Source organism: Dipodomys ordii, unplaced genomic scaffold (assembly GCF_000151885.1).
Source record: "Dipodomys ordii isolate 6190 unplaced genomic scaffold, Dord_2.0 Scaffold90, whole genome shotgun sequence".
NCBI classification, from domain to species: Eukaryota; Metazoa; Chordata; class Mammalia; order Rodentia; family Heteromyidae; genus Dipodomys; species Dipodomys ordii.
In genome coordinates this window covers 3,970,777-3,989,679 of record NW_012267306.1, presented here as the reverse complement: position 1 = coordinate 3,989,679, position 18,903 = coordinate 3,970,777, and the positions used below count along the sequence as shown (strand labels likewise).

The following is an 18,903-nucleotide window of genomic DNA, read 5'->3' as shown; positions in this document are numbered from 1 at the left end:
CGCCTTGAGCTGAAGAGCTGAGGGACAGCGCCCAAGCCCAGAGTTCAAGCCCCACGACCGACAAAAAAAAAAAAAAGCATTTGATCTTTAGTTATATAAATAAGAAACCCTTAATGCACAAATATTTAATTGTTGGTGGGATAGGGGATGCTTGAGAAATGGATAGTGCATAGTTAATTGAATGGTTGAGGCAGAATGGTTCATTGAAAGATTTGTTCCTGCTTCTCTACTTCGGACAACTGATTTGATACAAATCATAAAATTATTAAATATCTTTTCCTCCTCTGCTAAATGATAGTCTAGATTCGTATAATGCATCTTCCCCCTACCTTGTGACTTTATCCTCCAGTGTCTGTTACATATGGCTGGACTCATTCATTTCCATCTATGTAGTCAGTCCAATTTTACACCACAGTAAGCTTACCTTATTATGGGTAATACCATGGGCCATTGAGTTACATTCTCTTACAAAGACTGTCCTCAGTGCCTATCTAGCTCTAGCCATGTCTTTTCAAATGTAGCCAAAGAATCTTAAGAAATTCTTCTTTCCTGCTTGCTTGTTTTTATTTTTTCTTCTTTTTCTCCTTTCTTCCTTGTCATTTTTTTCTTTGCCATTTATTTTATAAGCCTATGATTCCTATTTTCATACATTAGAGTTCTCATTTCAACTCTGCAAACTCCAGCTAATAGGTTTAATTTCTATACTTTGCTTGGCTTGGACACACTGGAATATAAACTATGTTTGTATGTTTTGTTGGCAATTGTACTTCAACCTTTCCTCAATAAAAGACTAGGATATCACCTAGAGAATGCCATTAGGATATTAGAAAGAAAGGGAGATGGGAATTCATATACCATTTCCTGGTAAGAAAAGTAAAGTAAGAAATATGACATGAAATTCAGTGATATGACCTTGTAAAATGTGAGTTTTTGCAAGAAATAACCTATAATTTAAAACACAAGATAGAAAACTTTGTTTTAAAGGCCATGTAACAAGATAAATAAATGTTGTTTTAGGAAGCTGTTCAGAGGAAAGTATCAAATATAAATAAAGAACCCTTACTTGTGGCCAATGAACCAGGAGTCATAAAATCTGAACTAATGAAAAACACATTCTGGGAAGAGATCAAGTTTGATACGTATGCTATTATTCCTTCTGCTAGTTCAAGAGACTGAGGTGTTTTTGAGGAATGGAGACAAAATTGGCAAATGTTGAAGGAGCATGGTTAGTTTTCTAGGGCTGCTGTTCCCACGTATAATAAACTAAGGAGCAATGATTACAACAAAATCAAGCCTAGTTCTAAGCCTGTCCCTGGAATTATACTAAAAGAAGAGAAAGTTTGAAAAAAGGGATGGAATGAAAAAGAAGAGTTTCCCTTGATGAGATCTAATGGCTTCCCTTGATGCTAAGCTTGATGCAGAAGAGTGAGCACTAATTTAGGAGATACTCCTGCATTAATTCTTAGCAGTCACTGAGTCCGCAGATTATTATTTCTGTTCTTTGAGCAACTGAGTTTTTGTCTTCAATTCAGAATCTACATGCTCATCGCCATATATGTGCCTTCAGTGGCTTTTATTCATGTTTTCCATAAGTGTAACCAATTTCTTCTCTTTTCTTAAATTGCTAGTCAGGATATTTGGTCTAGATTGTTGATGCTAAAAAGGATTTGATGGAGCAATAAATGTAAAACAAGGTAATTTAGTATCAATTGGCATATTTAGTGATAGAATTTAAGAAGATAGTATGAAAGAAGAATTTGATAAGAGGTGATCACAACCAGATAAAAGGCAGCTTCATAGCACATTAAGTTGGCTGGTAATTCAAAGCTAGTTACCAACAAGAAAGCTAAATTTAGGTTAACTCAAATCCTCCCTCTACTCATTAATTCAGTAATCACAAGTGAATGAACTTTCTAAGCAATGGAGCATAATTCATACAGTTACTATGAGAAAAAAATATATAACTCACTTTTCGGTTGCATAGTTTATATTTAGTGTCTGTCACTCTAATTCTGTAGGCAATGAGAAAAATGAAGAAAATTATAAGTTGGGGAATTAAGCAGCCCAAACTGCTTGGAGGTGGAACATCTAAGCATTCATTGTACAGGAACCTGATGCTGTAGAAGAAGCTTGCTTAGGTTGGAGTTGGACACAGTGGATATCTTTCCTTATACCAGTGAATGGGTGCACCCATGAAAAAATTAAGAAGTAATATCAGAGAAACAAAGCAGTGGTTAATAACATAAATGAATAACCAGAAATGTATTTGGGAATAGACAGAACTATAACATGGAGTGGTCAGCAAGAGAAAGGATAAGTAAAGACAAGGTTGCAATTGTCATGAGGCGTTTACTTTGAGAAAAGTCATTTGTTGATTCTTCAGTGAGGTCTCACTAGAGATCACTTCCACAGTGCTACAAATTTCCAAAAATGTACCAAGACTCGTCATAGTATTTTAATCACAGGAAAACTAAATACAAACTTGATTATTATGGATCTGGTTGTGCTATGAGAAAGAATTATAACCAACATTTTTTGCCCTCTTTCATTTTTTTGAAGGATTTTGCAGAAAAAGAGAAGTCCACAGAAAAGGCCATGGAAGATGTAAAGGCAAACTTTTACTGTGAATTATGTGACAAGCAGTATCACAAACACCAGGAATTTGACAATCATATTAATTCTTATGATCATGCTCATAAGCAGGTAAGTCATAGTGGGGAAGTCCTTTACATTTCTAGATTTATTCTTTCAAAACCAAACCGCAATAAGTTGTCCTTATTTATTGGCATCTAATATTCAGAAGTGGGATCATTTTATGTCTTTTTTTTACTTGAAATCTTTTTTAAAATTCAACTGTTAAGGGAAGTCATTTTTTCCCTACAAGTACCACAAAACTAGAGATGAACATAGTGATGATCTAATCATAGATCATCTGATTTACTTTAGAAGAAGAATATACAGAAGAGCAGGAATCCATAAAATTAACATCACGTTGGAAGATACTTAGCTGGTTATTGACAGGATTAGAATTTGACTAGTACTAGCACAGAAGGTATTGCACAATCTCTTATAGTCTTCTCTTTTTGTTCTTATAGGAACACTGGGTCTTTGGAAAATAATTTGGCATACACGGTTACATTTTTCTTTTTTTGTATCATTCTTTTTAGACTTTTTATTGTAAAGGTAATGTCATAGAGGGTTTACGGTTACATAAGTAAAGAAATTAGTACAATTCTTGTCCAACGTTGTTACTCCCTCCCTCATTTTCTCCCACTATTCCACATTCCCCTCCCCCACAAGTTGTAAAGTTCATTTCCAACATAGTGTCTTGTGACTACCGCGATTGCATTGGTTCACCCTTTGTCCTTGGTCTCACCGTTTCTGTGATTTCTTTCTCATCTTCAAATAAATTTATATACAAAACAAAATGTACTGAATAAAAAACAGTGACAACAGGAAGTAAACCAAAGGGAAATTAAAAATAAAAGAAAAAACTGCATAACTAAGGTTATGCATAAAATTGCATTAATAAGGTTCAAAATAACTAAGAAAAAAACTCTTGTTTCCATATATTGTAGGTCATTTTGATTAGCATCTTTTTATGTAGTCATATGTGTATTGTCATCCTCTACTAGAACTATTCTAGGCATCTACTACTTAGTACAAATGAGGGAAACCATGGAGCCTATGTTTCTTTGGGTCTGGTTTACTTCACTTGTCCTCTTAAGAGAGTCAGATTTATTATTTAATAAATGAACAATTTTGAACAATCAAACAAACAGCAACAACAAAGATTCCCAAAGTTTAAGCAGGCATAGTAAGTCAATGGTTAATAGCAGGTCAAAAGTTTCCAGTTCATTTTCTTAGCAGGTAATATACATTTACTTATCAGCGTGGGTGCTCTGTGCATGGCTATTAAATTTCTTCAGTTCTATTTGCTGGAAAGAAAGAATCTATTGTTCAAATGCTGTCGGATTCTATACTTCATGTTTGATGCATGAAGACTGGCAATTCAGGAAATAAGACTAAGGCAGTTACCCCTTGGCTAGAAGAGCCAGCCGGGTACAAACTTCTCATGACAGGTAGACCTGACATGTTGAAATCTGTGGGTAACTCATGTATGTTCTCTGTCTAAAAGAATGAGTAAAGCCAGGTGCTGATGGATCATGCCTACTCTATGCCTAACTACTCAGGAAGCTGAGATCTGATGTTCGAGGTTCGAAGTCAGCCTGGGCAGGATCATCCGTAAAATTCTTATCTCCAATTAATCACAGAAAAAGTTGGAAGTGGTGCTGTGGCTAAATGGTAGAATTCTAGGCTTGAACAAAAGAGTTTAAGTACAGCACCTAGACCAAGAGTTCAAGGCCCAGTACCAACAAAAAGAAAAAAAGGTTCAAAAGTAACCCCAAAGAATAATTATTCTAACATCTAAGTATGGGGTGTATACCAACATATGGGTTTGAGAAATGTGTGGAGGATGAAGAAAGAGATGAGGCATACATAGCTTACTGTATTTCTCTAAAAAGAGCAAACCAATGGGGAAAAATGATGACTGTAGAACCCCACAGAGTCCCATGGGCATAATAATCACTTTAGAAGCTGTAATAATGCAGATCACCAGAGTTTTCTAATTCAATAACTCAGACAAAAGACCCAGAAACTGGGAATAATAAAAAGGATGCTTTCAAAGATGTGTAAAATGAACTGTGTATCTAGCACGGAATAATCTTGTTTCATAATACCACATTCCTCAAAGCATACCTCCCTCACTGCTATGGTATTTTGTATAAATCCCACATTATAGCATTTCATCTAAAAGTAGTCATTTTTTGGTATATGTGTATGTTTTTTCCTAACTGGTTTTATATAAGATACTTTATTAAATTCAGATTTTTACTTTTTTGTTTGTGGGAAAGTAGTAGAGACACTTCATATCTTTCCATAAGGAGGCAGGGGATATCTGGTTATCTCTCGTCATATGATCTTAAATTTAATCTCTAGGTTCAGATAATACCACCTTGATCCACCCATTGTAAGTCACCCTGCCATCTTCTTTAATGAATGTGTTTAGTAGCTATCAAAGATTATTTTCTGATATGTTTCCTCACTTACAGTTATAAAATGATGAAATAGGGTATGACTAAGATAGGTTTCTCATAAGCATTACTCCCTAGAAGCTTTTTATACTTATGACCTTCAGACTGCATATGAAAAAAATACTCTGGGAATTTACAGAAAAAGAAGATAAGGGACGTTGTCTTGGGACTACCGTATTTGATTTTTTTATAGAGTGGTTATCTTTTTTTTATAGTCAAGGTGATGTACAGAGGGGTTACCCTTACATAAGAAAGGTAATAAGTACATTTCTTGTCAAACTTGTTACCCCTTCCCTCATTTTCCTCCCCTGTTCCCTCCCCCCCAATGCCCTCCCAAGTTTTAGAGATCATCTCCAAAATATCATCTTGTCCATGTTGCTGTGGCATTGGTTCCCCCTTGTCCTTTGTCTCACTGTTCTGTTGTTCCCCTTCCCTTCCCTAACTCAAATAAATGTTGATTTTTTTAATCTATGCCTTATAAGTAGATATCAAATAGCAGCTCTATGTAGGACGGCATTCTTGGAAGCAGAAACATGAAATTAAGGTGAGGAAATGGAAGACATTTAGGTACCTGGTGAGGACTATGAAAAGTCCTGAATTACCAATTGTGAATCTTCCACAGCAAGCAGGCAAAACACAACACCCCTTGGAGCTTAGAAATTCAACTGAATCAATTTCCTTTGTATTGCTTTTTTCAATCTGATTTGCATTTGCTTGAAACACATTGAAGGAATTTTATTTCAAGGTTTTTATTTTACTACATGTCACTTCTGTTCATCTTTATACTTATATTCTAACTCTCTTGCACATGCTTCTTTATCAAACTGTGACTGAGTTTTGAACATGTACAATATGTTATAGGTGGGGAAGATATATTTGCTACTCACCTTCAGGGATCTAGTAACTTAACTGAGAAGTCAGATAAGACAGTAGCTCTTACAGTACATTAAATGTTGTAGAAATTATATTATTATAACAATTAAAAGTCAGCCAAAAAAGTAATTTCAAAAAGAAGACAAGTGAGCTGAATTCATAATGAGGTTAAATAGAAGTTAATAGAAGTTAAACTTGCTGTCAAAAATGGTAGGCCTTTTTATGGTTAAAAAAACCCACCTTAATAACCTACATAAAGGCACAAGAATAGGGGAATTATGAACATTTGTGAAAGGGCAATCAATAAACAAGCCATTATGGTCATAATGATACCACAACTCTCTTAGGGAATATCTTTATGATTCTTTGATACTATACCCTACTTCCTTCATTCCTTCAAAATATATCTTGCACTCATTTTACCTTTGAATCCTCATTTTCATCATTCTTATTTCACCTCTCTCTTCATCTCCTCAGGGACTTCTAATTGTATAACCTACTCTTAGTACTTACCCTGCCCCAAATCAACCTGCCCACGTCAAATCATACTAATGTTTCTAAACTACTCCTTTTACATAGTCATTTCCCTCCTAGGAAATCTTTATTGGCTGGTAACTGACTATTAAAAGAATCTGAACATTTAGCCTGTCACTCAAAACCTCCACAGTCTGGATCTGAACTTCATTTCCAGATTTATCCCCTGGAACTCCAGAATTCCCCTACATTCTTTCACAAACCGCCTTATGCTTCTCCACCTGCTTCACTTGGCCCGTGCTCTTCCTCCTGCCTAGGATGCCCTCCTGTTTGGTGGCAGCCTTTCACACATATATCTGCATATTTCATGAATAGATTTGAAAATTTCCTATCTGAATATTTAAGTAATTGAGATTTCATAGAAAACTTAATTTAACATTGCACTTTTTCAAATTTCTTCTGCTCAGATCTATTACTATCATGGAGAATTCCTGTGCATGCTGCCCACTTTGGAAAGACCAGAATAATGACATTTGCTGCCAACCATGTTAAACTGCTTCCTTGGATTACGTTGAAATGCTTCCATCTATAAAGATTTATTTTGGTTTAAAATATTTTGAAAATTACCTCAACCTTAGATGAAGCTGAATTTAAAATTCCCCCTTCAAATGAAACCTAAGTTTGCATAGAGGGAAAAGAAGACAATATATATGAAAATTAAATATGCAATTTATTCCACATTTTAAAGCTAAGAGTGTCTATTTGGTTTTGTCTTTGTTAACAGCTTTTCTTGATAGGGATAATAAGTATAAGGATGAAGATTGGAATTTTGCTTTAAAAAATTGGACATGAGCAATATAAGAGGCTGCCATAACTTTATTTTTCAACAAGATTAAGAGGCAATATCTTGCCTCTTCTGATGGACTTCCAACAATATGACTTTTGATTATATTTAGAAGTAAATCTAAAATGAGAATTCACTCCATTACTTATCAATAAGCAACTTAGTACTAGATTTTTAATAAGAAATCTTGGAATTCTCATCTTTTCTTTTCATTTATTTATTAATATTAATATTTGGGCAGGATCCTTTCAGTAAAAAAGTGATTTGTAAGATATATGTTTCTTTATTTAAACAGCAGTATTATGTGTGTCATTTTATTGCAATTATTGTATTATTATTCATAGTTTTACTATGATTAAAAACATATAACTAAAAAATAAGATAACCTGGTAGTAATAGATATACATGAATTCTAATAACAATTTAATAATAATTTTCTATAATTTGCTTTAGAAAGTGTGCTCACTGGGCACTGGTGACTCATGTTTATAATCCTAGATACTCAGGAGACTTTGATCTGAGGATCACAGTTCAAAGCCAGCCTAGGCAGGAAAATCTCTGAGATTCATTTCCAATTAGACACCAAAAAGTCAAATGTAGAAGTGTGGTTCAAGTGATAAAGCACTAGTTTTGAGCAGAAAAGCTTATAGACAACCCCATTTCCCTGAGTTCAAATCCCAAATCTGTGTAAAGTAAAAAGCCCAAAACAAAAGAAAAAAATAAGTATGCTCTTTTTACTAATATTTGTAAATAGTGAAGTAGTTTTTTCTATCCCATGAAAGAAAATAATGAATTTCAATTATTGACAAGCTTTCTCTATTTATAGATTGTGTTTTTGGGAACTCAATTGTTATAGATATTGCTTTGAGCACTTTTGTGTAAAAGTTAAGCACATTTTAAAAATCAATTGTATAAAAATTACAATTCTGTTTCTAAAAAGAGTACTACAACAATTAGTACAGCTAACATATCAATAATTTCTTAAGAGATCATCTTTGAATCATAATCCCTTTCTCAATACTATTAGGTACATTTGATTCAGAGTGGAATAAATATATATACATCCTCAGTAGAAAGCTCTCTTTGCCCAGAGATATACTGGCTCTTTACAATTAATAACTTAACATGAAATATCTTCAAATTAAAATAATAAATTCACTTTTATATCCCCCCAGAAGTGAAATTTAATCCTACTAATCTCCTTTTGCTTTACAGTATGATTATTATCATTTGGACCGGTTTACTGGTTTACTTCCTGATTTATTTTATAAATATTGTTTTGAATCTCTTTGTCTCCTTGCTCCAGGTAAACTATGAAAACAGATGTATCTCTGTCTTTTGGAAAACAGCCCGAGAATTCATTAATAACCTATTTGTGTCTTGCTTTGTTGCTACAATTTTATCTAATTTTTCTCTATATATTATCCTAATTGACCTAATGATATATATATATATATATATATATATATATGTACTCATAGGATTGAGTACATAGAAAGTACGTATTTCATGTATGCGTAAGAGATACACATAAATTACCTATACATAAATTATATGTGTTCCCAAATTATATATGTATATATGTTATATATAATATTAGTAAAGCATGTTTAAATTGATGCCAATGTAAGAGGTTCCTGCTTACATTCAAGTTATTCAAAATTCTCTTTTGCCTTGGCTAAAATGATTTGTTTTTATTCCAATATTCTCTATCCATAGAAAAATACAAAATCTAATACACTGGTTCTTTTCATCTCTGTCCTACCTTAGTCTGCCCCTAGTAATATTCCTTCTTTATAAATACTGCATCTCTTCATCTGATCTTCAGCTCTCAAGTTCTTGTCTTCTTGGGGGTTTCAAAGCTCTCATAGTGACCTCTTCAACAGGACCTTTCTCTTGAACCTGAACTCAGAATTCCCACTCCCAGTGATGACTGGAATCAGCTCAATGTGTTTCCAAAGCCAGGTGTTCAAAACTTATGTGTGTTCATTGTTTAATCATTGGTAGCTTGAAGTCAGTAAAGTGGGAGAGGTACGTACAAGCACTACAAATCAGAGCTTGTTGTGCTTTCTTTGCTATTTGCAGATAGTTACTATACCAGCAAAAAAATTGGTTATCTCACTGCAAAATGCAAAAAATAAAATGATTCAGTTTAAAAAAAATTGCTACTTTCTTCTTGGCCATTAACCCCACAAAGGGAAGGACACATTTAACTCTAATAGCCATTCAACCTCTAGAATTTAAAACAATGCCTGACACGTAGGACAACTCAATGAATATTTGAAGCGTGAATGAATGGCTGAATAAATGAGTTTCTAAATTAGGCCCTTCCACTCTGTCCCATATCCAATTGTTCATTTAGCATTGTTTTATCACTATTTAAATGGATAGAACAAGCACTACAGTGAACAAGATGAGAGTACTAAGCTGAAGTTCTTCATAAGTTGAGAAATGCACACTTTCATAATTTAAGTAAATACTTGAGCCAATATTAACGCTGGTATGCTGTGATAATCATAGTAAATCTATTTAGCTGTGAGCCTTCAAGGTCCTTAAGCAAGTGAAAGATCTGATCAGATATGGGAGATAGAAAAAATTATGCACTTTAAAGATAGGTATACAAGGAAGAGAAAAGCTTGGTCTTACAGTCATTTGGGCATTTAGGAGGCCAACAATTATGCTAGAAATCTTTATCACAAGAAAAGCAAGAAGAAAAAAAAAGGATAGGGCTAAATATTGTCAATGACATATAAAATCTGAACATTTTTCTACATTGCTTATAATCAACTGACTACACATTTGTGGGAATTTAAAAGACTGTAAAATGTGAAAAACAGTAATATTAATCAGTACTGACAATTGTGGGAAAACACTGCTTTTAAAAGGATAAAGTACTTCAATTTTTGTGCTATACTTTAGATGATCAAATATTTTAAAACAGAATTTTTCTATTGACAATTCCATTTGATGTGTGTTCTAGGAAAATGATAAGATGATTTCCAAAGATTTATGCTGAGGAACATTTAAAACAGAAAAATATTGGAGCATGGCTAAATTATTGTGTACCTAAACTGTGATAATTAAGGATTCAAATTAAATGCAAGTATATATTTTAAATAAATTCTAATTCTAATAAAAGATGCTTGCATACTCACACTAAAACATTCAAGGAATATAAAAGAATAAAACAATGAGTAAATTATAAATAAATGTTTCCTTTTTTATTCTTGTTTCCATATCCCTAACTTCTGACATGTTGTTTTGTTTATTTAATACTTCTGTGTAGAACCTGAGTAGTCTAGGAGCTAAGAAATTAAACATGTAAAATAAAATTTGTGAAGCCTTGCTTATCAAGGAAAGTGAATCTCCTTATTCTATTCTCATACTTGACCTATCTTTATGTGGGTTTCAGTTTCAGTAATTCTATTAAGAAGTTAGATGGCATCTTGAATCTTTATCTTTTCTCTTTCGGAACACTTCAGATTTTCCATCATTTCTATTTATAACAAACATTTGTTTCGTGCCAACCAAAAGTATCTATCATTGTTTCAAATGCTGAGAATACATTAAGGGAGAAACCAATCATTTCCATCATCATATACTGATCATTATAGCATGCAGAAAAATACAGGTTGAATATATCAAATAAGAAAAATATATAGGATATCTGATGATTCTGAGGAGAAAAATAAAGATGCGAGATTTATAGGGAGTGCTGTGCAGAGAATACAGTTTTATTCAGGGCTTCAGTGAAGGGCTTAAGATGCAGCTACAAGACACAAAGGAGCAATGCATACAGCCATCACTACCGGAGAGTATTCCAGGTGAAAAGAAAATGCTCAGTGCAAACTTTGGAAATCAGAATTCTGAGACACTAACATTCGCTCTCTGAATTACTGTTATGAATCAGTCTTCTAATACCATGCAGGGCATTCCTTGAGATTTTTCATTTGCTATTTCTCTATTTTCTCCTTCATTTTCAAAATGCTTTATTTGGATTTCCAACAAGAAATATTCATCTATTAAAGTTCTTATGTTCATTTTTTGCACGGTGATGTCAAAATTATGAGATGTTTTCACAAACTTCTCTTCTGATTCATCTACTGAATATTTTCAAAGTGTGGGGGTGTCGTGCATGTGTGTATAGAACCAGGAAGCTTAGTTTTAATCTGTGCTTTAGATTGCTAGTCATTTTTATTTATAACCAAGAGACTATAAATTTTGTTTGGAAAGTTTCTTATGCATAGGTTGGGTTAGGTAGAAACCTTCAATATGATGGTAATTTTTTGTGTGTGGGGGTCGGTCATGGGGCTTGAACTCGGCCTAGGCGCTGTCCCTGAGCTCTTCAGCTCAAGGCCAGTGCTTTACCACTTGAGACACAGCGCCACTTCTGTGCTTCTGGTGGTTAATTGGAGATAAGAATCTCACATACTTTTCCTAGCTAGGCTGGCTTTGAACCTCAATCCTTAGATCTCAGTCTCCTGAATAGCTAGAATTACAGGCATGAGCCACTGGTGTACGGCTGTAACTTGTATTTTTCATTGGTTCATCTCAAACTGTCAAAAATCTATGTATATATGGCAAGTCATGAAAAATAAAGGTTTGGAGTCTTTCTAGTAGTCAATATTTAATTTAATTTCTTATTTTGAGTGGTTTACAGATTAAGTTGTACCAGGTACCCCTAAGACTAGATCCAGGAGGCCAACCAACACTGCTCCTAGAGTACTGGAGGGGACCTACAGGTACTATTGCCCCTTTTCAGACTTTATACAGTTCTGTGTCAGTCCTGAGCTTTACTTTTTCACATCTAATAAGAAATTTGCTCGATTAATGTCAGTTTCTCTCAACTGTATTGTCTGCTTCTCTTAGAACTGCTTATTTCTTTATTCTCTCTCTCTCTCTCTCTCTCTCTCTCTCTCTCTCTCTGAGGGCATATATATCTCCTCTCTCTCTGTTCATGATACCTACTTTCTCTCTCCCCTGTATTGGTCTGAATGTCTTTATCTCATTGTAAATAGATCAAATACTATTTTCTTAAGAGAGTTGTTGTGACAATGAAATAAAAACAACACTTGAAATCCATTTATCCAGTGCTTGGTGTACAGTAGGTACTAACACAACTGAGAGGAGCATATTCCACATGATGGACTTGCCAATGGAGGCCAGGGGATTCTTGGAGTAAATGAGAGGCTGAAGGCCTTATTTCATCTGTGAAATTGTGAGCATGCATATTTATCGTTGATTGGAACTTTCATTTAATCCAATATTAGGTGTAAAATGGTAATTTTTAAAATAGATGTTAGAATAGGACCATAGTCTGTTTTAATGATCTCCTAAATACATATTGGCAACTCTACTGTGTGTCAGCAGATATCAGAGACCAAAATCTGTCTGGGTTTTAGGACAAGTCTATGTAGCTACATAGACTTATTTTTACTAGCTTATTTTGTAATTATTCACACTTAAGTTCTAGCCACTTAACATAATATTTCATCTTGACAGCTTGATTCTGAGTAAAACACAAATAATATTTAGTTCCGTTACGGTGCACTGCTTAATGATGGTCTATTATACCATTGCTCTAAGATTTACAATAGCCCATGCCGTCTTATTCTTTCTGTATTATTGAATAACCATTGAGACCTACAATACTCTAAACTAAATGCTGGTGGTTTAAATAGTGAAGTTATAGCCATGCAATTAAAATCCAAAATATTGCACAACCATAAAGCAGGCTTGATCTCACAACCCCTCACATGCTAATAATGCCAAAGGGAAAAAAGGTGGGGATACTTCATATGCAAATCATTCCAGTTTCTTCATTCTCTGCAACTACTTTTCATTCAGTTAAATCAGTCATAATTGTAGACATTAGTTATTATTTCAGTCACTTATTAAGTGATTGGCTAATCCATATATCTAAAAATAAGTAAGCACATCAATTTTAGCCAATCTGTATGGAGTTTGGAAGTTCCATCCTGGTAATGAAGGGAAAGAAACTGAAACATCACAACTCATAAGTTGAAGAATGAGCTTCTCACAAAGCAAACATTTCCCTCCAAAATGGGAAAACAAATCAGTGGGTACAGATAATCATCACAAATCACAGAATTAAAGCTCATGAGTATAAACCAAATTATGGGTGTAGGTAAACCTAAACTGTAAATGATATATTTCTGTATACAAACTGTGGAAACATTGAAGTGTTAAAAGTTATAGATGGGAATCTTGGGACATGACTCCAGATATTGGTGTATTTTATCTTCAGGAGAAAAACTTCTTCCTCATAATTAATAATAAAATTTGGTATATTGGATAGATTGTGTGTGTGTGTGTGTGTGTGTGTGTGTGTGTGTGTATTTCTGGCAGAGAGAGAAAATAAATATCATTTGAAAGTATTCCTTTCGTTCTTAAGACATATCCCCAGGAGAAACTGCTTTTAGAAAGTCTGACTGAGCTTGGAGAAAATAAGTATCCAACCCCTTTTCTAGGCACTGATGTGAGAGAATTGAAATAACTAACCACTGCCCCCTCAGATACTCTACAAGTATTACAGGCTGTGGATCACTGAAGACTACATAACAATAGGATTAAAGAATGTTTATTCCTCTTCATCAAGCCAACACCTTAACATCATCACATCAGTGAGGCTTCTACATACAAGCAGAGGTGTATAACGGAAAAAATTGTACAGTTGTGAGCTTCTTTATGAATTCCCCCGGGAAAATCAGAAACACTAAGGGACACTTAAATTAAATAAGGACACCAAATGAAATTTTAGCTTCTGACAACTAGAACTATAACAATCATTAAACAATTTAAACCCTAAACCGTTATACAAAATTTCACACTCATGGTCTGTTCACTTTGGTTGTTTTCATCTAGCACATTATGTTTGGCATTCAGGAAAAAAAATTGTAGAACATACTGAAAGGCAAAAACACTGTTTGACAGTTGGAAAAACACTTGGAAGAGGTGTTGAAATCACCAGAATGAAAACTTAAAATATTATTAATTTGTTAATGGCAACAAAAGAAAAATGGCATAGCGTAGTCAAACAAATAAAGATGAAATCATAAAAACAATGTCATCACAAATGTTCTAAGGATACATCAAAAGAAATATGACATATTTTGAAAAGCTAATGGAAATGACATATCCAAGTTAAAAAACATCAGTGAGCATCAAACACAATTTTCAATAGAAATGACTAACACTGATAATCTTAAAGCAAAATAAGGTTATGGGAAACACAGAACAGAATATCTAAGGATAGTTAGAAAATTCCAAAAGATGTAAGATATATGAGTATATATATATGCATATATATCATATATATAATAATATTTGAAATATAAAAAGAAGAAAAGAAATACTTAAAGTAATAATAAATTAGAATTTCCTTAAATTGTCAATGGACAACAAATGATAGATATAGAAAGTTCGAACAACCCTACTCAGAATAAATACTAAGATAGTTACATCTGGGCACATTGTGTTCAAAATACTAGAACCAAAACTTTCCCCAGAAAAAGGCAAGACAACTCATCTATAGAAGAATAAGCCCAGAAACTACATTGAACTTCTCAGAAACTTGAATCTGAATAAAGTACTTTAGAATAAATAAAGATAAAATTGGTTTGTTTTTCTTATTCCTAACTAATCTAAAATAGCAATGAATTTATAACTCTCATAGAAACATTATGTTCAGTGATTGTTGGATTACAGATAATGGAAATAAACAATAGAAATTTTATAAGGGTACAGAAGAGGAACTGGTGATACTCATAAGACAGGTGCACTATGAATTTACATAGTGAATGATTTGTGTGTATTGCAAACCAAAAGATAATTCTAAAAGAAGTTAAAAAGGTAGAAATATAACATCAAAATATATAGGGTGTAGCAAAAGTGTGATTAAAAAGTGTTATAGCACTGAAAATTACATCAGAAAAATAGATGTGTTCATAACTCTAAATTCTATCATTAAACACTAAATGAGAAATCATAAATCAAAACTAAAGTGATTAAAGGGATGGTAGGGGAAAACCAAAGGAGGAGGCAACAATGCTGGATAAGAAATGTACTCATTACCTTGCTCATGTAACTGTAACCCCTTTGTACAGTATTTTCACAATAAAAAATTTAAAAAATGAAACAAAGCAGAAATTAATATTGAAAACAGGACATAGAGAATATCAATGCAATCAAAGTTACTTCTTTAAATACATCAGTAAAGCTGATTTATTTCTAACCACGTTAACCAAAACAAAAGAGAAAAAGTAGAAATCACTTAGAAGTGACATAGATGATCTTACTATAAATCCCTAATGCTTTGTAGGAGTAACAAAGGAATATTCGATTTCTTGTAAGACACAATCTACCAAAACTTACACAAGGAAAAATACATAATTTGGATAGATCAACTACTAATTGAGTCAACAACTAATGTCATTCTAATGAGAAAGACCCAAATGAGTACACTAATGAATTCTGAAAAAACAAGGAAGAAATTATGGCTGTTTTCACACTATCTTCCAAAAAATAGAAATCTATAAGATATTTCATTCTATAAGACCAAAATCACACAAAAACCAAGAAGAGATATACAGAATTTAAGGGAAGAAAAATACAGAACAATATCCTTCATGAACATACATGCAAAATCTCAAAAAATATTAAGAAATGTAATCAAACAATCTGAAAAAATGTATAAATGACAAAATGGGTTTCTTTCCAGGCATAGAAATCTGGTTTATATTCGAAAACTAATGTAATATAGTCAATCAAATCAAAAATTTATGAGATCATATAATGATACAATAAAAGTATTTGACAAAATACAACACACAATAGGTTTAAAATTTTTTGAGAAAACTGGTGAGTGGAAAAATAATTCAATTGTAGAATATTTGCTTGCCATGTATATGGCCCAAAGTTTAATTTTCAGCAGTGAAATACACACCAAACCATCCAAAACAAAACCTTCAGAATATTAAGAATAAATGAAATGTGATAAATAATGTCTATTACAACTAAATGCTAACATCCTTTTTAATGCCGAGAAAATGAACCCCAAGACATAGACACAAGAGGTCTTTCTTTGTTGTTGTTGTTTCTAATGTACTATGTGATTTTTTTGTTTCCTTTGTATGTTCCTCCCTCTAAGGTAATTCCCCTATTGTCACTGTACTTGACTTTGGTACATCGCATCTTATATATACATTTGTTGGGGAGGAGAAGGGAATAACAAAACGCTGAAACAAGGACACAGGATGACCCATTGCAAAAATGATACCCTCAAGACGCTATTTTGGAAATGAACTTTACAAATTTGGCAGAGCGGGGGAGGAGAAGTGAGGAAAGTGGGGGATTGAAGGGATAGTGGGAGAACAAGGGAGGGGTAACAATCCTCAACAAGACACGTACTCATTATCTTAACTCTAATGTCATTCCAAATGGAGAGACCCCAATGAGTACACTAATGAATTCTAACTGTAACCCCTCTGTACAGCATCTTTACAATAAAATATTTGAAAACCTGAGATACTTCTAATTCCACTTCCAAAGTAACTGAGATTATAGATGTAAGACACCATCTTGTGTAGAATACATTCATTTCAGTGATAAATCCATAGTTGTTTATAAAAAGTAAACCGGAATTATCATCAGTAAGACCATCTCAGTTAATAATGATTACTATTTTGATTATGCAATATAAAACTAGTGTAAGATAATAAAAAATATCTTTAAAGCATATACCTAAGTAATTCCATAAAATTGCTTTTAATTTTTTTGCAATAAACCAGTTTATTGGTCAGCAATATAAATTTAAAACACTTACCTATTTTAGAGTTATATGGTATTGTGATATTTCCTTTTCTTTCTTCTTGTCTTGTTTTAGTAAATCTTTTTTATTTTGTAATAGTCAGCAAAATGAGAAGTATATTATTCAATGAACAGTGTATATAAAGATTAATGGACTCAAACTAAGTTTCAGTGCTTAGTCTAATAATCAATTTAATCACTTGGAACAGTCAATGATACCTATACTTTATAGAGTGATGAATTAGAAATCATAATATTATTTCTTAGTGCAATTATTGATGCAATATATTACTTTTGTAATTAAACTACTAATTTTCCATGAAGTAGAATCCTTATCTTCCTTTTTCTAAAAATGTTTTTTTCCAACATATCTAACCGGCAATTGATAAACCAGAAAATTAAAAAAAAAGATAATCAAGCCTTTTCTTTATTAGAGTTTTCTTTCTAATCTGTCAAGAGAAATACAGAAAAGTCTGATGTGAAGGAGTGTTGGAATTAAAAAACCTATAAAGAACAATGGTGGACACAGAAGTATTACTGTACTTTCATATCTTATCAATAGTCATTTTCATTGTAGAATAAAAATCTAAGGGAAACAAAAAACAAAGATACAATAAATTTATATTGAAATTCTTAGTAACCTTCAGAGATTATGAAAGTGTATATTTTCAATATATTATTAAGGAATGTGAAATTCATTGAGATTCAATTTGAAATAGCTAACAGACATAAAACTTATTCTGGATTAAGATATGTAATTGACATATACCTTTCTTTGCTATGATAATAGCACTGATGCCCAGTTATTCTTTAAGACAGAATGATAATTAAATATATTATTCTATTTTGGCAAAATGCAATAACAACTTAATTTAAACCAAAATATATTTTTAATTGATCAAACTGAATTGAAATACCTTTGTACCTTTGCTTCCAATAATGTCTTTGTAGGCAGAACAAAGGTTTAGAAATAACTACAAACTAACCACTTATTTAAAATATAATATATTAATACTATATAAAGAAAAAATAATATATTTTAATATCAAATCCATCCTTCAAAACTTGTTTCTTTATGAATGGTTAATTGGATCCATGTATTTATTTTGAAAGCTACTCTGAAGTTTCTGTAGCTTCTCAAATACAAATGAATGTTGTAAAGTCTTCTTTCAATGCCAGTGATGCAGGAATCTTAGTAAATTTATTCTTTCGTTCTTCCTTCCTTCCTTCCTTTCTTTCTTTCTTTTCTTTCTTCCTTCCTTGCTTTTCTTTCTCTTTCTTTCTCCAATTTGTCCCTCTCTCCCTTCCTTCCTTCCTTTCTCTCTCTTTCTCTCTCCCTCCTTCCCTATATCCCTTTCTCTTTTCTTTCTTTCTCCTTTTCCTTCTTTCTCTCTTCCTTCCATCTGTCCTTCCTCTCTTTCTTTTTTCTCATTCTCTTTTCTCTTTCTTTTTCTTTTTTTCTTTCTTTCTGTACAGGGGTTTGAATATTGAGCTTGGACACTGTCCTTGAGGTTTTTTCATTTTATGTTTTGTTTTCTTTTGTTTTTCCTGCAAGGTTAGCATTACCACTTGACTCATAGCTCGACTTCAGTTTTGGCCAGATGAGGGTAGTTTATTGGAGATAAAATCTCATGGACTTCCAGGCTTGCATCAGGTCTCAGTTTCCTGACTATCAATGATTAGAGGCATGATCCATCAGCACCTGGCTATACGTATATTCTTATTGTTGTTTAGTCTTCAAATTGAATCAAATTTATCTAATGTAAAATTTGTTTTTCCAAAGTCACT

General features: G+C 32.9%; 1 protein-coding gene across 1 annotated transcript in view; it reads left to right on the top strand.

The window, feature by feature from the left end:
- Nucleotides 1-18,903, top strand: part of Znf804b (zinc finger protein 804B) — a 465,037-nt gene that overhangs the window by 373,747 nt on the left and 72,387 nt on the right. The window contains exon 2 of the mRNA XM_013026033.1: nucleotides 2,560-2,703. Within this exon, the coding sequence (XP_012881487.1) occupies nucleotides 2,560-2,703 (144 nt within the window). The remainder of the gene's footprint in view (nucleotides 1-2,559; nucleotides 2,704-18,903) is intronic.